Source organism: Lepidochelys olivacea (assembly GCF_965140295.1).
Source record: "Lepidochelys olivacea isolate rLepOli2 genome assembly, chromosome: 23".
Taxonomy (NCBI): Eukaryota; Metazoa; Chordata; order Testudines; family Cheloniidae; genus Lepidochelys; species Lepidochelys olivacea.
Genome location: NC_140433.1, coordinates 4603672 through 4625177, shown reverse-complemented (window position 1 = coordinate 4625177; position 21506 = coordinate 4603672). Strand labels below are relative to the sequence as shown.

Genomic DNA, 21506 nt, shown 5'->3' with positions numbered 1-21506 from the left:
TAGCTCAGTGGAGAATCAGGCCTCGACTGATCATGCATCGGGGCACGGGTGGCTTTGTCTTGCCTAGGACAAGCAGCTGAGTTTAGATTGGGCTGCTGTGCTCTGTGCTTTCTCAGCCTGATCTAAGTGCAGCCAGGTTTCCTCGCCAAGACGAAGCCTTAAAGGCTCAATCCGTGCACAACCCTCTGGCCCGCATCTGTGCTCATCTAACCCACCGGCTCCAATTCCATCTCTCTTCCATCCCTAGTCAGTATCCCGCTGCCATCTGCAGAGGGCCTGAGTCTGTTGCAGACCCCAGTGAGGTGTTCCTGATTTTAGCTCAAGTTGTAGCAGCTTCGGCTTTAGTTCAGGGACCCTGGGGGGTCCCTGGTTCGATTGCCGGGGTGTCGGCTGCCCCATTCGGACCCACCGAGCGAGCTAAAGAGAACATGAACTGCAGAGGAGAGTCAATACGCCTTGGGTCTGCATCTTTCAAAAGCCCCCCCCGCCCCCCAAACCACCCTTGAGAACGACGGAGAATTTCTCCCCTGAGCTCCGGAGCAACCGGATGGGGTGGGGGATGGGAACCTTTCCTGCCGGAGGATGCTCTGCCCTGGGTCCCAGGCCTGCAGTTTGCTCGCATTCCCGCTCAGGCCAATGGACACTCAAAGCCCATTTGGACTGAGAATTTAAGAGCAAAATGAAGAACACCCCCACCACCTATCAGGTTAATTCGGACTCAGGCGGGTTCCTTAGCTCCCCACCAACGGCTTCCAATGAGGGCCCCAGGCAGCAGAAAGGAAGGGATAAAAAAGAGCAAGGACGCTCCATTCCTGGTGTAAGATCCATCGAGTCAGGGGCGCCCCAAGGGCCGCTCTGACCCTGCTGTTGCAAGGGTTAAATTCGTTCCTGCTAACGGAAATGGTGGAAAAGAGATTAACAATAAGACAGCCCTAGCTGTTCTCACGCGTGGATCACAAAGCATTTTAGGAAAGGCCATCACTATTCTGATCTCCATTTTATGATGGGGAAACTGGGGCACAGAGAGGGGAAGTGACTTTCCAGCAGGCTAGCAGCTGAGCTGGGACTAGATCCTAGATCACCCGAGCCTCAGCCTGTCACGTTTTGGGGGCCAACCCAGACCAGCAAGAAGTTTGTATCACTGCCCATCCAGTCGCCCCGAGTGCCTTCGGACGTTCAGCTGCTCTAGCTCCCAGCTTGACTGCAACCATGGGCAGAGGGTTGGGCAGCCCTGGCTCCCGCAGCCTGCTTGTCACCCCCTAGCCACAGCCTGGGCTCCACCAGCCTTGGTGACCTCCCCAGTCCTGACTTCCCAACCCCAAACCCAGCACGGGGTTGATTCAAAATAAAAGGTTGATTTTAGAATAAATCAGATAATAAATTAGAATAAACAGCCAAGTTTCTGTAATGGAAAAGAGAGAGGTTTTAAGTGAGTTCAGGTGTAAGGGATACCGTCGGAAACGGGCACAAAAGCAAATAAAAGTGACTTGAAAGGGCTTTGTTGGTAGATGCAACAAATCCTGCGTCTTGGCAGGGGGTTAGACTAGCTCAGTGGTTCTCAACGAGGGGCCCACGTACTACTGGGGTCTTCCAGGGGGTACATCAACTCCGAGAGATTTGCCTTGTTTTACAAACAGGCTACATAAAAAGCACCAGCAAAGTCAGTACAAGCTAAAATTCCAAAGAGACGCTGACTCGTTTACACCGCTCCGTAGACTATCCACTGAAATGTAAGGACAATATTAATATTCCAATCGATTTATTTCATAATTAGATGGAAAAAATGAGAAAGTCGGCCATTTGTCAGTAACAGTGTGGCTGGGCCACTTTTGCCTTTTGAGGTCTGATTTTGTCAGCAAGTTGTTTTTAAGGGAGGTGAAGCTTGGGGATACGCAAGACAAATCAGACTCTTGAAAAGGGGGGCAGTAGGCTGGAAAGGTTGAGAGCCACTGGACTAGATGACCCTTATAGTTCCTTCTAACCCTATGGGTCTGGGGTGGTTCAAGGTAAGATTCTTACCACACCTCCTACAGCAAGGTGACTCCTCTGCTCCCAACCCCCTGCCTAGGGTCTCCACCAAGTCCTACCTAGGGGTTCTTTGCCCCTCTCTTTTATAGTCCAGAGACTTCTCCCAGCCGTGGGGAAAAGTGCCATGGCTCTCATGGGGAAGGTTCCTGGCTCTTTTTTCCCCCGCTGATGCTTTCTGCAATGCAAAGCGATCTGTCCCTGCAGCCTCCGATATGCCCATGCATGGCCCCTGAGCTGTGATGGCATCTGGGTGGAGGTGTTTCTTTCCTCGTTCCCCACTCCCCAGGCTTGTCCGGGCCAAACATATTTTAGCTGAATATTTCCTTCACATTTGTATAGGGCTTTGGGTGTTTCCCATACGTACCCCGTGCAGGAATATTAATGGTAAGTGTGTCCCTGGTTTTCCAGGGATACCTTACACAACCCCAGTAGATACAGATCATGACATACGTGAGCAGGGGTACTCTGAATTTGGTCGGCCCAGCTGACCTCACTGCCTGATTCCAGTGCGCCCACTGGCATTGGGAAGCAGTTAGGGTTACGCTTCAGGGTGTGGGGAAAGTTTATCCCACATCTGTCCCTGGCAGGCTTCTTACACCTTCCTCTGCAGCATCTGGTTCCGGGTGCTGTCCAAGACGGGATACCGGGCTTGATGGGTCTCGACTCTGATCCAAACCGGGCGAGTCCCGTGTTTCTGGCATAGAGATGGAGCCGGTTCCTTCCCCGTGGAACCCTCCAGCCTGTGAATCTCCCCCTCGAAAATCATCCTGTTTGAAGTAGAAATAATCACAGCACCTTTCGGCAGCCACAGGGGTGTTTGGCAGATGACGCATAGGATGGACATAGGGTCATGGATCCAGTCCTCCCTCGTCAGATCATCTTTGGTGGTTTGGCCCCCGCTGCTCCTGTTGGGAGGCTGTTCCAGACTCTCCTTTCTCTGACGGTTAGAAACTTTCTCCTAATCTCCAGCCGCAACTGATTCCTGGTCATTTCTTCTTGGGCCAACGTTGTCCGTTCGCTTTACTAGCTCATCTCCCTCCCTGGGGTTTCCACCCGCCCCCAGCGTGTGTCTAGCGAGTGCTCAGCTGTTCTCGCAGCCAGCGTCTAGCCCTGCTCCCCTGGTCTCCTCCCTTGAGATCGGTTCTCTAGCATGCTGCTCATGGCCCTAGCGGGGCTCCGGCCCATGCCTGTGGCAATGCCTCTTTTGGGACCATCTTTCCTGCCATATTGCTCAGCTTCAGTTCCTCTCTGGGTTGGCAAAGGAAGGGACGGCTCAAGGGGAAGCTGTCTCAGTAACTCGTGCAGCCCTTCACCGGGGCACAGGGATGAAGTTATTTTTCCTCAGCACATCAGGGACAAAGCTGAGAATAGAACCCAGGAGTCCTGACCCCCCCCCCCCGCTCCCCTCCCCAAGCTGGGAATAGAACCAGGAGTCCTGACTCCTGCTCACCCCCGAAGCCCCACTCCTCTCCCAGAGCTGGGAATAGAACCCAGGAGTCCTGACTCCCAGCCTCCCCCCAACAGCCACATGGAGCAGACAGAGCAAAAGCCGCTTCTGTTGCTCAGCTCAGCCCCTGGTGTCAATGCCCCCCCCCCCCGAATCAGGGAGGTCCGCCAGGGGCTCGGGACAGGTGTTATGCACCCAGCGCCGAGGTGAGCAGCCGCGTTATTGAGTTACCGGCTTGTGAGCCGGTGCCGCGCCAAGGGGCAGGGTTGTAATGTGATTGCGCGGCTCGGCCAGGCCCCCGCAAACTGCATTTGCTCCCCAGCAGCCCCCGCCACGTCCCGGACACCTGCTGCCTTCCTGGTACCCAGCGCTCACCCTGGGACTAATGCAGCTTCATTCCAAGTAATTGCATTAAGGGCTGGGGGGGGCGAGGGGGCTGTAAGGAAAGGGGTGGGTTTAGCTTGGCAGCTGCTTTGCAGGGAATCAGGTGGACTTGTCTGAGGCTGGGGGGGGAAGGGGGGTGCTGGGGGGGGACCCCAGATCTCAGGGTGACCTGCAGTGGAATAGCCTGGTGCTGCCCGGTTCATCGGTTGTAATAATTCCTCCCTCTGACCCCACCCTCACCCCCTTTAATTTAACCCCATGGTTCCCAATCTGCTCCTAAGGGTTGTCCCGTCCAGTGTTACAACGGGGAAATCGTACCGGGATCCTCCCCACCAGGATATTCAGGAGCCCCTTGTGTCTCCCCATTCAGAAAGGGAGGGGATGGGTGTGACCCCTGGAAACCTGCTTGTGACCTCCACCCGACCCACACTGTGGGGTGCACGACCCCAGGTGGGGAGTCTCTGATTTAAGCCATTAACTTTCAAAGGGCATTCAGTAAGAATTCATTATAATGCCCTATACAGTAGTTATATAGGAGCTATACTTCCTCCATGAAATAGATCCCAACTCATGGAGGAGGGAAGTAGGGTCTAGTGGTTAGAGCAGGAGGGGCCAGGAGTCAGGACGTTTGGGTTCTATCCCCAGAGCTGGGCGGAAATATAATTTATAACTCTTATATAGTGTTTTTTAATCAGTGGATCTCAAAGCTCTACAAAGCAGGGCAGTAGCCCCATTTACAGTTGGGGAAACTGAGGCACAGAGCTGGGAAAAGACAAGCCCTCCCACTGGGCCAGTGGCAGCACCAGGAATAGTATCCAGCTCCCCCCATCTCAGCCCAGTGCTGTAGCCATCAGCCCATAGCGCTCCCAGGGTATTTGTAACGGGGGAGCATGCCACTGTGAGGAATAAAGAGATCCCTGCCCCGATGTTTAGGATGAGCAATGTGGGGTCAAACTGGGAGGGGAGTGAGTCATTCTCACAAGCCACACCCACAAAGCAAGCCCCGCCCACTCAAGACAACAAATTCAGGTGCCATTTACAGTAGATTGTCCTGGTGAGGGAGGAGAAGGAGTTAAATGTGAAAGTTACTATCCCCTCCCAACACTGAAAAGGTTTTAAACACAATGGAATAGAATCCACAATCTGTTCTGGGATGGCCCAGAGAGGGTTCTGTGCCCAGCTCTGGGAGGGGCATGGGTTAGAGCAGCGGCACGGGCAGTCAGGACGCCTGGGTTCCCTTCCTAGCTCTGCAATAGCGCATCTGGCTTTGAGCAGCAATTAAAGAGTTAACATTGAGACTGATGTGCCATTGCTAGGTTTCAGAGTTAACATGCCAGGGAGTTACAGGAGGTCAGTTTGCCTTTCTCTCAGAGCCCGTTGGCGGCAGACGTGGCACCCTCGGTTCATGATGCTCAAGGTTTTCTCTGCGTAAGACCTAGAGACTTAACAAGTCTTTTAAATGGAAGCTGAGATTCCACAGCCCCCCAAAACAGCCTCGCCTCTGTGAGGTGGCCCAATTAGACCAACCAACCAAACTGAGAACCCTGCTGCGGCCCAGAGATCACGCGTAGCCGGGGCCAAGTGCAACCTCCAGTTGGCAAAGTTCTAGAAAATCTGGAGCCGGAGGCAGACTCTGCGAATCTCTCCCCCCACCCCACCCCCCTTGAACAAAGCCTGAGGTGCCCCAAATCCACTCCAGCTCAGACCCATCTCTCTCTGCAGCGCAGGGTCTCCACCCCAGAGCTGGCTCGAGAGAGACGGGCTCTGCTGGACTGGGAAAGGGGGCACTGGGTAGGTTCTTCTCCTTTCCCTTCCATACTCCTTCCCTGCCTGCCAATATCCCCTCTTCCAACCCTCCTCGCCCTCTACCTGAGGGCTGCCCATGGGGAAGCACGCTCACAGGCTAACAAAGTAAGGAACAGCCTGGCCCCCACCACTCTGTTTCCCCACCACCACCTGTGGAAGAGACAGGGCACCAACCTCGGCAGGCACGGATCTCTCTCCCCAAGGCCACCAGGGAATCCCAGTTGCAGCGGCTCCTTGGGCTGACTCCCAGAACATCCGACATATGCGGCCGTGTCGACTGGTCACTACTGCCTTCCTCTCCCGAGGAGTCCTGACTCCCAGCCCCACTTCCTCCCCTGCTCTAATCACTAGACCGACCTCCCCTCCCAGAGCTGGCCATAGGCCCCAGAAGTCACAGAAAGCATTAGAAATGTAGGACTGGAAGGGACCTCAATAGTCCAGTCCCCTGCACTGAGGCAGGACTAAGTATTGTCTAGACCATCCCCGACAGGGGTTTGTCTCACCTGTTCTTAAAAGCCTCCAATGGTGGAGATTCCACAATACCTTTGGGTGATTTGTTCCCGAGCTTAACTAGCTTGACAGTTAGGAAGTTTTTCCTAATGTCCAACCTAAATCTCCCTGGCCGCAATTTAAGCCCATCGCTTCTTGTCCTGTCCTCAGAGGTTAAGAACAATTTTTCTCCCTCCTCCTTGTAACAACCTTTTATGTACTTGAAAACTGTTATCGTGTCCCCTCTCAGTTTTCTCTTCTCCAACAAACTCAATTTTTTCAATCTTCCCTCATCGCTCATGTTTTCTAGGCCTTTAGTCATTTTTGTTGCTCTCTCTGGACTTTCTCCGATTGGTCCACATCTTTCCCAAAGTGTGGCGCCCATAACTGGACACAAGACACCAGCGGAGGCCTTATCAGCATGGAGTAGAGCGGAAGAATCACTTCTCGTGTCTTGCTTACAACACGCCTGCTAATACAGCCCAGAATGAGATTCTTTTTTCTTTGCAACAGCGTTACACCGTTGACTCATATTTCGTTTGTGATCCACTCTAACTCCCAGATCCTTCCTACGTGGCGTACTTTGCATTTGTTCTTATTGAAATTCAGCCTCTTTATTTCAGTCCATTTCTCCAGTTGATCATTTTGAATTCTAATCCAGCCCGCCAAAGCACTCGCAACCCCTCCCAGCTTGGTATCATCCGCAAACTTTATAAGTGTCCCTGGCCTCTGTTTGCCAGAAGCTGGGAATGGGCGACAGGGGATGGATCACTTGATGATTCCCTGGTCTGTTCATTCCCTCTGGGGCATCTGGCATTGGTTGCTGTCGGAAGACAGGAGACTGGGCTAGATGGGCCATTGTTCTGACCCAGTACGGCCGTTCTTATGTTCTTAAGTGTACTTTCTATGCTGTTATCCAAATCACTGATGAAGATATTAACTAGAACCAGACCCAGGACAGATCCTCACGGGACCCCACTCGACTTGCCCTTCCAGCTTGATTGTGAACCATTTATAATTACTCTTAGTTTTCCAACCAGTTGTGCGTCCACCTTATAGTAGGAGACTGATTTCCAGACCCCCTGTGCTAACCCGTTCCCCTCCCGGAGCCAGGCACAGAACTCTCTCTGGGCCATCCCAGAACAGGCTGGATTCTAGTCCATCATGTTGAAAACCTTGTCGGTGTCAGGAGGGGCTGGTAGTTTTCATGTTTAACTCCTTCCCCTCCCTCACCTGTAATAAACTTGACATAAGAATAATCTGTTGGGGGGGGTTGTTCCCCCCACACACACACACATCAATTCCCCATCACATGAAAGCCACCCCATTCCCCCCAAAAAGGGTGTCAAGTGTTTAATTACTGTTGACCTGCGAGTGGCTCATCGCAACCACTTGATAAAAAAGCAATTTTGTCTGGCAGTGGTAATTAACGCGGCTGAATGTTAACGTGACTGTCAGTGGCATTCATCTCCCATTATTATCATGTCTGTCCATAACAGGGTGGGTGGGGGGATTGTACTAGCATAAATGTATTCAGGCGGCATTCAGAACAATTGTTCCCGTTCCTTGGATCTACACGCACGCACTGCCTATATCAGAGACCGTAGCTCGCCTTGCGTCCCCGCCACCCTCTGGTTGGTCTGCGGGGCCCTCCGAGCGGTGCTGAGTCTGGCTCCTCCGAAGGCTTTGCAGCTCTGGCTCTGGAAGAGCTTTGCAAAGAGGCAGGGCCAGTGTCCTTATCCCTGCTTGCAAGGTGGTGGAGTGACTCACCTCAAGATCCCATGCAAGGGCAGTGGCAGGGTTTGGAATTGACCCCAAGCGTCCTGGCTCCCAGCCTATCCTGCTCTAAATGCTCACGACAGCATCCTTCTCGACAGCTGGGACCAGGACCCAGGAGTCCTAACTCCTAGCCCACCCTGCTGTAATCACAAGACCCCATTCCACTCCCTGAGCCTGAAATAGAACCCAGGAGTCCTGACTCCCAGCCCACCCCCCCACCCGCTCAGCCATTAGACCCCACTCCCCTCCCAACAGCTCGGAATAAAACCCAGGAGTCCTAACTCCTATCCCGCCCTTCTCTAACCCACCAGCCCCCAACTCCCTTCCCAGAGCTGGCAAGAGAACCCAGGAGTCCTGGCTCCCAATCCTGTGCTCAGTTCACTAGACCAGGAAATCAAGGCCAGCTGCAGCTTGGGGTTGCGGGTGGGAGGTAAAGAAATCTGCCACCCAGAAATCACCCAAGTTTGAAGCCAACTGTACAACTGCACGAAATACAGCCAGGCAAGCCTGTCTGGGCTGTCCAGTGCCCCCTGGTGGCCCGGCTGGGAATCATGCACTCACACTGTGCTCATCAGAGTATTGTGCACTCTAGCTATGTGGGTCTTCTTAATCTACAGGGTGCCCACCCCTTCCCTCCGGGGCGGGGGGGAATTCCTCAGCGTGATGGCTGTTCCTCCTCAGGCATCCAGCACTGAAAGGGTTAACAATGTTGGGGGGAACGTCATTGGGCAGCAGGGTTAACACTCCATTCAGCTGACTGGGGGCAGTGCTCCACTGTGCAATCCAGCCATGGCATAAGCAGGTGTAATGCCATTGAGTTACACCAGGGTGGAGTTTGGCCCTTAGAGGCATCTTGACTCCTTTTGCAGACGCAATTCAGGAGTGCTGCGGGGTGTCATGTTCAGCGGGGTAAATCCTGGCTCAGGCCATCACAAATGGGCCCAGTAGTCAGTCTAATAAACCCAGGTCGGGGAGGGTGGTTTAAGGACCCCAAGCCCCTTAACAGACTGGATAACCTCACCCTACACTGAAATGCAGCTGTCTCTGGGGTGGGGTACGGCAGCTGTTTATAAAGGGTACTATCATCTGGTGCTGAAATGCCAGGCTTTGCTTTCCTGAGTGTGACTCCCTGCAGTGCACCTTAACTTAGCTGCCTCTGGGGTAGAATGTGGCAGATGTTTATACAGGGCCCCCTCACCTGATATTGAGCTAGGGCTGCCTCTGACGTGGGGCAGTGGGGGCTATTGGTACAAAGATGTCTCATCCAGTGCTGAGATGCAACCACCTCTGGGGTGCAGCATGGCAGACGTTTATACAGGGATCACTCACACAGTGTTGCAATGGGGCCACCTCTGGGGTGGAGCGTAGCAGCTGTTTAAACAGGAATCCCTTGCCCAGAAGCAGCCGCTTGTGGGGAGGGGTGCAGGGGCTGTGGCTGCATGCCAGTCTAGGGCAGGCCATGAAGAGCAATCCTGCACCCACTGAGAGGGGAATTTAAAGTGGTGAGCTACAATCAACCGGGCTGGAATTTGGCCAGGGCACTGACGATAACCTTCCTGTCTCTTGCATAAATTGCAGTGGGATATAAATTTGCATCTCATCTGAAAGCCAGCCCATTATTCCTCTTTCCCCTGAGCAGCTGGGCGTGGAAGGGGGGAGGGGCATGCCACCAGGTCACGGCTCAGCATCTTAGACACCTTCGGGGCTGAGGCTGAAGACCCCGGGGGCCTGCCCGCACAGTTGACCCTCACTCCTGAAACCAGCCAGTGGGCTCAGCACCTGGGATGCTGGCAGGCAGCTGCTGGGGGAGGTTCGTCTCGTGGACCCCTCCCTACTCACACATCCGGCCAGACGTGGCCTTATTTAAATAGCTGCTTCTGAAGGCTCAGGGGGGCTGGCTAAGGGGCTGTGCAGCCTTGGACCGGGTGGTTAAAGCTGAGCCAAGGCGATGGGAACCCAAAGCTGTGGCCACTAATGGATTGTGTGAAATGAGCAACAGCTGGCCAGGTCAGAAGGGAGGCCGGAGCTCGGCTCAGCTGTGCTGATTGTAGTGAGGGTAGCAAGCAGGGTGTGTTCGGGTCCTGCCCTGCAGCCACCCAGTGGGCTCATAGCTGCTGTCAGCCTCTGGGGCTGGCAGTGCAGGACATTTCATTGCCCCTGCACAATGGTCTGACGATGGTCTGTGGTAGGTAGGCCGAGATCCCCTTTTGGGCCCGGGCCCCGGTGGGTGCTTGGAGATGGGACAGGGCACCTGGGGCCTCCCATAGCACTGTGAAAGGATCAAACCATTGGGATGATTATTGATTAGGTGTATTACAGTAGCATGTAGGTGCTCCAGTCACAGACCAGCCCCTCCCCTCACACACCCCCCACCTATGGTGCTAGACATTGTACACTTTTCTTCCTATTAGGTGTATTACGGTAGCATCTAGGCCACCCAGTCAGAGTCCAGGACCCCATTGTGCCAAGCGCTGTACATTTGTATTGCTATTAGGTGTATTACGGTAGCACCTAGGCACCCCAGTCAGAGTCCAGGACCCCATTGTGCCAAGTGCTGTACATTTGTATTGCTATTAGGTGTATTACGGTAGAACCTAGGAGCCGCAATTATGGGCCAGGATCCCATTGTGCCGGGCGCTGTACAAATACGGAACAAAAAGTCGGTTCTAAGTGTAAGACGGGTGACACCAGGTGGACACAGACAGACAGGAGATCGCCGTTAGATTTCCCAAGCTGCAGCTTTCAGCGGGGGCTTTGGTCCCAGCTTGGCTTTCCCACCCACTGTCCCCGCTTCCCCCCCCTCCGGAATTGAGTTGTCGTCTTTGCAAAGCCAGGCAGGCGATGGCCAGCTCTGGCAATCGAGTCACTTCGCTGGGGCACAGAGCATGTAGAAGAAAGCCTATTGCGATGGCAAGCTAATCCCATCGGCACTGATAGCTTGGTCCTGCCGGTGCCCGGCCCGAGTGAGCTGCATAGTAAATGTGTTCTCTCTCTGTCTCTCTCTTCTCTTCTCAGTCTCTGGACGGGTTTGTGTTTGCACTAAACCAAGAGGGGAAGTTTCTTTACATCTCCGAGACGGTGTCTATTTACCTCGGGCTCTCGCAGGTAGGAGCGATGCGAGCTGTGTACTAACATGAATAATGGATACGCGCTGGAAATAAATTCCAATCAGGTGGCCAGACCGTGCGTCGGCTTAAAATGCATGAGCAACGTGACCCGGTGGGCTGCAGTGAGAATCACAAGGCGACGATCTGCCGGGCCCGGTGCATCAGTGGCTGGAAAGGTGCTTCCCATTTCACCGCTAAGCAACAGTGTTACGCCCAGCAACCCGACTCCCGTTGAGGCCAATGGCAGATCTCTCGTTGACTTCAGTGAGAGCAAGATCCAGATTGTGACTGTCTAATGGAAACAGACAGGATCGAGGTGGTCTAGTGGTTAGAGCACAGGGCTGGGAGTCAGGACTCCTGGGTTCTATTCCTGGGGCTAGTGGTTAGAGCACAGGGCTGGGAGTCAGGACTCCTGGGTTCTATTCCTGGGGCTAGTGGTTAGAGCACAGGGCTGGGAGTCAGGACTCCTGGGTTCTATTCCTGCAGTTGGGGTAAGAGCACAGGATTAGTGGCCAGGACTCCTGGGTTCTATTCCTGGGGCTGAGAAGGGAGTGGAGTCTAGTGGTGGGGCAGGTGGTAGTGGAGACAGAACTCTTCTGCTGACTTTCTCGGTGACTGTGGACTGCTCTATGCCTCAGTTTCCCCATCTGTGAAATGGGGATAATGATACCAACCTCCTTTGAAACATAGTTGAGATCTGCAGCTGGAAAGTGCTGAGTAGTCAGACTAGCGTAAGGTCTGAATTGTCTTGTATTGGGGGCTGGATGTGCTAATGGGCTCCCACGGGTCAGAGCCAGGGGAGGCCTAGATGTAGAGGGGTTTGCTGCAGGGCAATCAGACGTCTCCTGTTCCCCCACCCTGCGGAGGGATCCTTGGGGCACGTCACCAGTCTGAGTATCTGATGGGAACTACAGCAGGTCGGAAAATTGATTTTCTGCACTGGGAGAAATGTTGAGATTTCTGTTTATTTTTTTCTCATCCCTCATCGGGAGGAAAAGCCAAAATTTCGAAATTTTTCGTGAAATGAAATTCCTCCTCCCCACCCAACTTTCACATTGGGCCAATCAAAGCATTTCATTTTGATATATATATATAAGCAATTTTTGAAATGACAAGTCAGTTTCTATAGGAAAAATCAAAACTTTTCATGGGCGTTTTTTTATATGATTTTGCAAAATATTTCTGTTTTGTCAAAACAGCCCCCCATGGGGCAGATCGGGGGCATGGCTGGAGTGCATTGCCCTGTGGCTCTTCTCTGCCCCCCCAGGTCCCATAGGGGGTGGATCAGGGGTGTGGCTGGAGTGCACTGCGCTTTGGCTATTCTCTGTCCCCCAGGGTCCATGGGGAGCAGAACATGAGTTAGAGCAGCCCTGAAGCTGCTCTAGGTGACACTGGGAGCCAGGCACAGAATATGGGGAGCACAAAGGGGGCTTAAAGCCACCTCCCCCTACCCTTGTCCCCAAGTGCAGAGGTGGAATAACTCAGCATCAGGCCCAAAGCCTTTTGGGCAGGGATGGGCACAACCTACACTGTTTAGACCCGGCACATGTTCAGGTCCAGATGTCCCAGTTCCATGGTGGTTCAGCCCCATCTCTGCGTTCAGGGGTAAGGATCTTCCCCAAGCTCTGACCCTGGCCTAGCAGCCAGAAGCAGAACCCCCTTCTATCCCTGGCCAAACCTGATAATACTCACCCCGCCCTGGCACCTTGATCTGCCCCCTCTATGAACCCAGTGGAGACAGACCACACGATGCAAATCAGCTCTTGGAGGGCTTAGGGCTCATCCAGGACACCCCCCTGACCCGCCCGGGCCCTCCGCCACGCAGATGCCATTTTAGCACCAAGTCTCTTTGCACAAAAGAGGCAGGAGTTCCCCCCACCACGTCCCCAGCAAAGCCAGGACACGCATGGTAACCGCCTTGCCGCGGATCCTTAGCAAACACCGGGGCTTTGTCTTAGCTGAGTTTCATCTGCACTAGAAAACATTTGGGCCACCTCCCCTTCTCCTTGTCTGTCGCTGCGCCTCTTGGCCCTCGCAGCATGAATAGTTAATAGCAGTAATTATCTCGGCAACAAATGAGGGCTCTCTTACACGTGTTGCCTTATGACTGGTGATTGCGTTAAAGGCTGGAGTGACTATGGCTGGTGTGCGTCGGGGGGTGGGGGGGAGCACCCGGGCAGAGGGGCACTGAACTGAGCCACCTTTGTCTAAATGCCTTGGTGAATTCTCAGTGATGGACTTCAGGTAAACACTCACACACAGAGCAGGGCTCAGCCCTTCCAGCAAAGGGCAGAAGAGCCACACACACAGAGAGCAGGGCCCACCCCCTCCAGCAGGGACACACACACATATGCGCGTCGAAAATGCTTCAGATCGGTCGGTTACTTTGATCTCTCAGGTTGCCCGGCAGGGGAAGGGGCAGGGATCAGATCTGGGTTCAGTTCCCTGCGCTGCCCCAGATGAGCTGCGTGAACTCAGGCTGCTCGGTCAGCGTCAAGGGGCCTTAATGTGGTGGAATTCCACGTGGTGCGGGGGGGGGCCGCACCGGTTGGTGGAAGGACCCTGCGCCCAGCCCCCTGGTGTAGGGCGTGGATTGGGGGCATGGCCGGAGCGCACTGAACTGTACCTATTTTCTGCCCCCCAGGGCCCATGGGGGGTGGATCAGGAGCATGACTGGGGTGGACTGTGCTGTGACTATTCTCTGTCGACCCTGAGCCATCAGGGCAGCCCAGCAAATGAGCTAGGACTCCTGGGTTCTCATCCCAGCTCTAGGAGGGGAAGTGGGGATCTAATGGTTTGAATGGGGAAGTAGGGGAACTGAGAGTCAAAACTCCTGGATTCTGTCCCCAGTGCTGACACCTCGGACACCCCTTCTGCGTGCCTCAGTTTCCTCTCCTATAAAATGGGATAACTGGGCAGGTTGGCTGTGTGGTTAAATACCCGTGATGCGCTTTGAGACCTTAACGGTGACGTCTGACCATTAACCCCAACTGGAGCCGAGTATCTGGAAAGCCGACCTCCACCCCCAGTCCCCCAACCCACGCGCAGCCCAAACACCTCAGCCCTGGTCCCACGCTGTCTCACCCTCCCTTCCATAATGCAGCACGGTGTTCTGTACCTCCATTTTTCTTTCCCTTTCCGTTCTAATCGCTGTAGGGGAAACGTGGAGTTGAAAGGCACAGCCTGGGCTCAGAGCCCTGTGCTGAGCAAAGGAAAGGATCAATCCATCGATCGGGCGGGCTGCAGGCTCCCACCGCTGCCCCCTGGCACCTCCCCACCAGCTCTCTGCCTTTCCCATTGTTCTCTTGTTGTCAAGATGAAGAACAGAGAAACTTCAAAGATGTTCTTCAGCTCTTTTCTTGTGCTTTGGAACAATAGCTCCTGTCAGACAGAGCCCGTCAGACCGGTGTCCGGCCCGACGTACTGCATTCTGCTGGTCTCCGGAGAGTACATCCCTCCTGGCCTTAGTATGCGGGGAGCGCTCAGTCCCCAGCCCGGATGCAGCAAACCTAACTTGGTTCAGTGTCAGGGGGAGGAAGGGATTGCAGCTGTTGAAACAGCCCCTGATGGAGAAACTGAGGCACGGGGTGGGGCGATCACCCAAGGTCGTCCAGTGAACAAGAGATGAGGATAGGACCCAGGCACCTTGCCTTTAGTTCTCTCTCGTCTCTCACCATTACAGGTGCTGTGAGTCCTGGCTGCCAGTCCCTCCTGTTCTACCAACTAGACAACAGTCCTCGCTGTGACTTGGAAATAAAACCAGGAAGCCTTACGCCCAGCCCCCTTTGCTCTCACCACTAGACACTCCCCCCCAACCCTCTGGAGTTGGGCACAGAACCCAGCTCTCCCCGCTCTCCGCTCTAACCACGAGACTCCACTCCTGCCCCAGAGTTGGGCACAGAACCCGGGCGGTCCTGACTCTCAGCCACCCCCCCGCCCCACTCTAACCACTAGATTTCACTTCCATCCCGGAGCAGGCAAGAGAAGCCAGCTTCATCACTGGGTTCTGCTGGTGGCTCATTGCAGGAAAAGGACGGTGGGGGCCATGGCGAGCTGACCGGTTGCATGGTGCAAGCTCTGCCTCGTTAGTAGCTACTAAAATTGCATTTGCTGCTCTCCCAGGATCGCTTCACCACAGGAGGGGCCACGCGCAAGGGGACCGGGGGCTGTTCCCATCCGTGCTGGGGTCCAGTGCATGGGGCATGGGAGAAACAAACCCCACAGATCCCCAAGTATGTTCCCCCTCTGCTCCCTCTCCCGCACCTGGGCCCCTACTCAGCCACCGATGATCCAGGAGCTTTGCCCTGTCCATGACAGAGGGACTCCTCCGGGTCTCCCTTGGAACGCTCCCTCTCCATGGGGGTGGGGGAAACAGGGGAGACCCACTTACCCATTGTAGCTCCTGGCCAGGGTACAGGAGACAGCATCTTGCAGCAGTGCCCTGTGCAGGGATAGCGCCTCCTCTCCCTGGTGAGGAGCTCCGGCCACGTCCCTGGCAGCTCCCGCTGGAGGTGAGTTTAGCACAGCTGGGCACCTGTGTGCGGGGGAAAGCCCCTGTGGAGCAACCACCACCTGGACACTGGGCTCTTCGTCTCGTCTTGGCTGTCATGCAGTTATTGCTGTTGCAGTTGCCACGTGGCTGCATGTCAGTGCTGGGTGAGCGATGCCTGTATAAACAGCTGCCACGCCCCACCCCAGAGGTGGCTGCATGTCAGTGCTGGGTGAGCGATGCCTGTATAAACAGCTGCCACGCCCCACCCCAGAGGTGGCTGCATGTCAGTGCTGGGTGAGCAATGCCTATATAAACAGCTGCCACACCCCACCCCAGAGGTGGGTGATTTGATTCCCATCCCAGTCTGTCAGATGTTTTGGGATCTTTGAATACAGTATGCATTAGAAATAGACGAGATGACAAGGGAATTGTGCATGATGCTCTGTACCTGGCCTAATGGTTAGAGCAGGCATGAGGGAGACTCCTGGGTTCTATTCCCATTGCAAGAAGGGGAGTGTTGTCCACTGGTTAGGGCAGCAGGCCTCCTGGGCTCTCCTGTCTCTAAGAGGGAGTGTGGTGCAAAGCCTTGTTTAGGGGACTAACAGTGAGGACACATAATTAGTTGTATTAAGATAGTGCCCAGAGGCCCCTGACTGAGCTCAGGGCTCCGTTGTGATGGTGCTGCACAGACCCCAGCTGAGATCAGGACCCCATTGTGCTGGGTGCTGCATAGACACAGCGTGAGACAGTCCCTGCCCTGAAGAGGTCACAGCCCAAAGGGTAGGAGGAGAAACTGAGGCATGGAGCAGGGAAGGGACTTTCCCCAGGTCATACAACAGGACTCCTGCATTCTGCCCCTGGTTCTGGGAAGGAAGTGGGGTCTGGTGGTTAAAGTAGGGGGCAGGGAGTCAGGACTCCAGGGATTTTCCATGCCTGATTCTGCCACTGACTCACTGCATAGCCTTAGGTGCCTTCCCCGCTCAGTGAAAGAGGGTTAAGTACTTTGAGAGTCTCTGGCCCATGCATGGAGGGCGCCAAGGAACCTGGCTGGGGCATAGTTTAAGCTCCTCAGGGCCTCCGTGCCTGAGTCAGATCGCAGGCGCTTTTAATGCATCCCCAGCGAGCACTGCAGACCCGGAGCCAACCCCAGGCAAGGAGAAGGCAGCCTTTGATACCACAGTCAGTGCTGATGGAGAGGACCTTGCCGCAGGCTTTCGGGGCGGGGGGGGGTGGTGCCTTATGGCTCTGAGGCAAGGAATTGGATTGGGGCTGCTGGGACTTCATCCCAGTGCTGTATTATCCAGCCTCATTCATGGAGGGGAATCGCTCATCCCTCCCCCCGACACACACACTGTCCAGCTCCCCTTCTTCTCCCCCCCCATCTTCCTCCTGGAAAGATCTCTTTGTCTTCAGCCCTTTTTCTTTCTTTCTTTCTTTCTTTCTTTCTTTCTTTCTTTCTTTCTTTCTTTCTTTCTTTCTTTCCCCTCCACGCTCTCCCCGGGCCCCCAGCTGGAAAGATAAACCCCTCCTCATCTGCCCTGTGCCCAATCCCCTTTAGCTGGCAGAAGCCTCTGGGTTTGCAGTAGTCAGGCCTTGTGCTGCCAGCTGGGGAGACAGCGTGGGCTAGTGGCTAACACACAGGCCTGGGAGCCCTTGGCTGAGTCCCTGCGCCTCACCTCCCCTGAGTGTGAAAACGAGAGCAGGCTGCTGCCCCTAGGCGTGCCGCTCTCTAGGCTCTTCTGTGGCTCCCATTTCGGTGGCTTCTGGGCGCCTCCGATGAGGAACTGTGACCACGGCAATCTCTCTCTCCTGCCCTTCCCTGCAGGCACGAAGGCGGCATGAGACTGAATTCCTCAAGTGCTTTGAGATCTTGGGGGCAAAACGGCAAAGGGGCCAGCTGCAGCCATGGTCACTGGCTCAGGATGCCTAGCCTTTGCCCTTCATAGATGTTAATTAATCCTTGTGACCCTCCCCCCCCCCCGGGCAAGTTATTATCCTTCCCTATTTCAGGGTAAACTGAGGCACGCAGTGACAACGTGACATGCACCGGCTTCCCTTCTCCAAATCCATGGCAGAACCCAGGAATCCCAGCTCACTGTGACCTCCTGTAGCCACTAGAGCACACTCCCCTCCCAGAGCTGGGGACGGAACCCAGGTGTCCGGCGTCCCTGCTGTAACCACTAGACCCACTCTCCTCCCAGCGTGGAGAATATTATGAGATTTTAGAAGCCATGGTTGTGGACTAAGATGACATTGTGCTAGGTGCAATATGTGTTTTTTTGCTATTAGATATATTATGGTAGTGGCTAGGCACCCCACTCATGGACTAAGACCCCCATTGTGCTGGGCACCATATGTTTTTATTGCTATTAGGTGTATTATGGTCGTGCCCAGCAGCCCCAGTCATAGACTAAGACCCCCCCCATTGTGCTAGGCGCTGTACATTTTAGTGGGATTAGGTGTATTGCGGTAGCACTTGGGAGCCCCAGTGACAGGCTAAGACCCCATTGCGCTAGGTGCGGTACGAACACAAAGGCAGCCCCTAGACCAGCCCATGAGTCCTGTTTCCCCCCCCGCCCCGTTCTATCCTACTAGGCCATGATGCCTGTGGGCTCGCCCCCCCCCATGTGTAGCACACCGTTCCCGAGGGTGGTGGTGGTCTCCTACGCAGCGTTGGTCCTTAGCCCATCTCCAGCCACCGCCTTGGCCGCCCAGGCTTGCTCCTTTCCGCTTTTGATGAAGCTCAGCCCTTCGGAAAGCCCCTGAACCCTGGAGGCGAAGAAAATAGCCTGGCATGATTATTTATTGATCCTCCCTCTTCATTATGTGGTGGGAAACGTTAACCCGAAGCGCTGACCTTAAGTATTCCAACGGGACGCCGCTGCCCCCGGGCAGGCTGGCACGGTGATGAGGACGCTGCCCCTTCCTTTGCAGGCGGCTAGGAGGTCACGCTGGCTGACCTTGCTCTGGCTGGGGCAGTGGGCGCGTGTCTGGGGGCGGCAGGGAGGGGGGCTTTTAGAACAGGCTCTCCGTCCAGAGGTTTATTGCATTAGCCGAGGCTCAGCCCTGTGTGATCGGTGAGAGCGAGGGCTGGTTGACAGGAGAGGGGGCAGGCAGCTGTGTCTCTCTGGGACCACTGAGGCATTCCTGCTTGATATTCTCGCCTCACAAGGGGGCACCTGGTCCATGCCCTGCTGGGCTTGTGCCCTTGCCAAGGGGGCACGCCCCCCCACCCCCCGTGGGTGTTGAGCTATCCACGCCTAGGTAATACAGGATCTCCTGAAGCATCGGGTCTCGTCCCTGCCATCGCAGGCCAGCCCATCTGATCAGCCCAGGCAGAAATGTATCACGCTCCATCAGCTACCTAGCAGACGTGCCAAATCCGCGGGAAAAACGCCGAAATCGGGCTTGTTTTTGGCTTAATTGGCTTGTGAGTTGCTAGTTGGCTAGTTTTTGGCTTGTGGCTTCTTCTTTTTTTGGATCGGCTACCAGCAAGCAGGGGCAAGGAGGGGAGCGAGTCAGGGGGTGCACAGCGGGCCCACCACAGTCCCAGGCTGCACGCTGTGGGGGGGGGATCTAATCACATAGAGTGTTGGGGTGTTTAGGGAGTGGCTTGTTTTGAAATAGGATGAGCTTGATTTTTGGCTTATTGTGGAAGTCGGGGGTGCTTATTCACCATGTGAAAGGTGGCAACTGTGCTAACTAGTTAGGTTATTTGCCCCCTCTCGGGGGGGGTAGAGGGGGGGCTGTCTCCAAGTCAGCTAGCTGGGGCTTTTAATTACATCCCTGGCAAGCCTTCCAGCACTCAGCCCAGGGGAGGAGAAGCCTGCCTGTGATACAACAGCATGTTCCGATCAAGGGGACCTTGCCGGGGTTCACCCTCCTCCCTCGCCCCTGTGGCTGGATCCCATTATTAGTTATTCAGATAGTGGTAGTGCCTAGGAGCCGCGGTCATGACCAGACCACCATTGTGCTAGGGGCTGTACAGACACAGAACAAAGAGACAATCTGATCTCTCTCCTCTCTGATGGCTGTCTGGAAGGGCGGCACCAGGGCCTGGCTTAGAAAGGTGGGGAGGGGAGGCGCCAGGTGACGGCCAAGGGCTGGTTGGGTCTGTCAGCTGGTTTGGTGTTAGGTGCATCGGGCATGAGTCCTGCAAGAGGGTGGTCCCAGGTGCTGGGATCCCGGAGGGGAATGGCCCCAGCTAGCTTCTCTCTCTCCCCAAACAGGGGAGCCCAGCTCTGACTCCCCCCACCCGTCTCTGTTGCCTTTTAGGTGGAGCTGACGGGCAGCAGCGTCTTTGACTACATCCATCCTGGAGATCACCCTGAGGTCGCCGAGCAACTGGGGCTCAAGCTGCCTTTCGATGCTGTCGGCTCCCCGCCGGAGAGCCAGAAACCTCCAGGCCTCACTGGGGCCAGCTCTTCCTCCTCCTGCTCCTCCTCCCTGAACGAGGCCTCTGAGCCCGGTAAAGCAGCTTCTCTTGCTTGGCCGGAAACAGCTTGTGGACCCATCCCCTACCCCCAACCCTCTGCCTCTGCCCCAGAGCTGCGACAAGAACCTGGCAGTCCCAAATGCCTAGTCCCCCCTGCTCTAACCACTACACCACACTCCCATCCCACCAGGAATAGAACCCAGGAGTCCTGATTCTCAGTCCACCCTGCTCTAACCACTAGACCCCGCTCCTGTCCCAGAGCATGGGGTGGAACCCGGGAGTCCTGACACCCTGCTCTAACCACTGGAATCCCCAGCCTCTCTCCCTTTGCCTCCCCCCTCTTCCTTTCTCCTTTCCCCAGTCCCTCTCTCCCCTTTCCTCTCTCTTCCTCCTTTCTTTTCCTCTTCTCTCTCTCTCTCTTCCCAACCCCTTTCCCCTCCTTTTGTCCCCCCCACACTCCACTCCCTGAGCCTTGGATTTCCCAGCCCTTTGTCACCTTCATGTGTGAGCTGCTTCCCCGGGGAGGGTAGGAGACGAGACTCTGTTTTGGCTGCTTATTCCCTCAGTCTCACCTGGCCCCCGCCAGCCGCCTTCACCCAGGGGTTGTCAGTGTCCGTCCCCCCAGTCCCTTCCCTGCACACCCACAACCACCAGGGTCTTGCGGGGGAGCCGGCATCCAGGAGGCTGGTGGGTGGCGAGAAATGAAAGGCAATCTTCAGTCGCCTTCCATCTCATTTGATATCCGTCTGCTTGGCTTTTATCTGGGGAACCTTTAAAAGATTTATACGAAGCAGGAGCGTAAAAGAGAATGAGATATAAAGCTCAGCCTGGAGCGCGCTCTGCCTCCCTAGACGGAAAGCAGACAGCGGCCCGTCCTCTGCATTGCTGGGGGAGTGCAGATTGGTGCAGGTGTTGGGGGTAGAGACGTGTGTTCCTGCGGGGGAGGGGGTTCTGCTGGGCATGGGTGCCATTCTTAAGGGGGGTGGGGAATTGCAAGCCACAGAGCTGAGGGGCACACGGTCTTAGCAAAACTGCTGCTCCAAAATTGCAATAGATTGGCAGGTGTTTGCATACAGGGGTCCTGGCGGGGGCTGGCGGAATTGGGTTTCAAAGGGATCTGTTCCCACAGGGTTGGGCATGTGGGGGTTTGGGGGCTTGGTGGATTATTTCGAGATCGGGGAGATGATCCGATAGGGCCAGTTAAACCAAAGAGTCCCCAGCATAAGAGCCAGGAGGTGACCAAGGCTGGGGGCTGGGCGAGAGATGTAGCAGCGGAGTGGTTTACGCTGGGGCCTCTCCCCTTGTGGGGTGGATGACAGTCATCGGGATGGGGGCCGGGGCAAGTGCCACACCGAAGTGGGGCACAAGGGAGCGTGGGATAAGCGGGTTGCAGGAGTGACGCCTGAGAGGCTGTACAAGATGACCCAGCCCCTGCCCCAGCAGGAAAACAGGTTCCTCCCTGATCCTCGCAGGAAGCCACCTGCTTTTTGATTCAGGCCTCATGCCTCCAGGGCCAGCCTCCCTCAGTTATTTGAGGGC

At 55.2% G+C, this 21506-nt stretch overlaps 1 protein-coding gene across 2 annotated transcripts in view; it reads left to right on the top strand.

Moving 5' to 3' along the window:
- NPAS1 (neuronal PAS domain protein 1) overlaps positions 1-21506 on the top strand; it is a 99918-nt gene that overhangs the window by 57168 nt on the left and 21244 nt on the right. For both annotated transcript variants that reach the window (XM_084612169.1, XM_084612170.1), the window contains exons 5-6: positions 10949-11038; positions 19808-20000. In XM_084612169.1, the coding sequence (XP_084468295.1) occupies positions 10949-11038; positions 19808-20000 (283 nt within the window). The remainder of the gene's footprint in view (positions 1-10948; positions 11039-19807; positions 20001-21506) is intronic.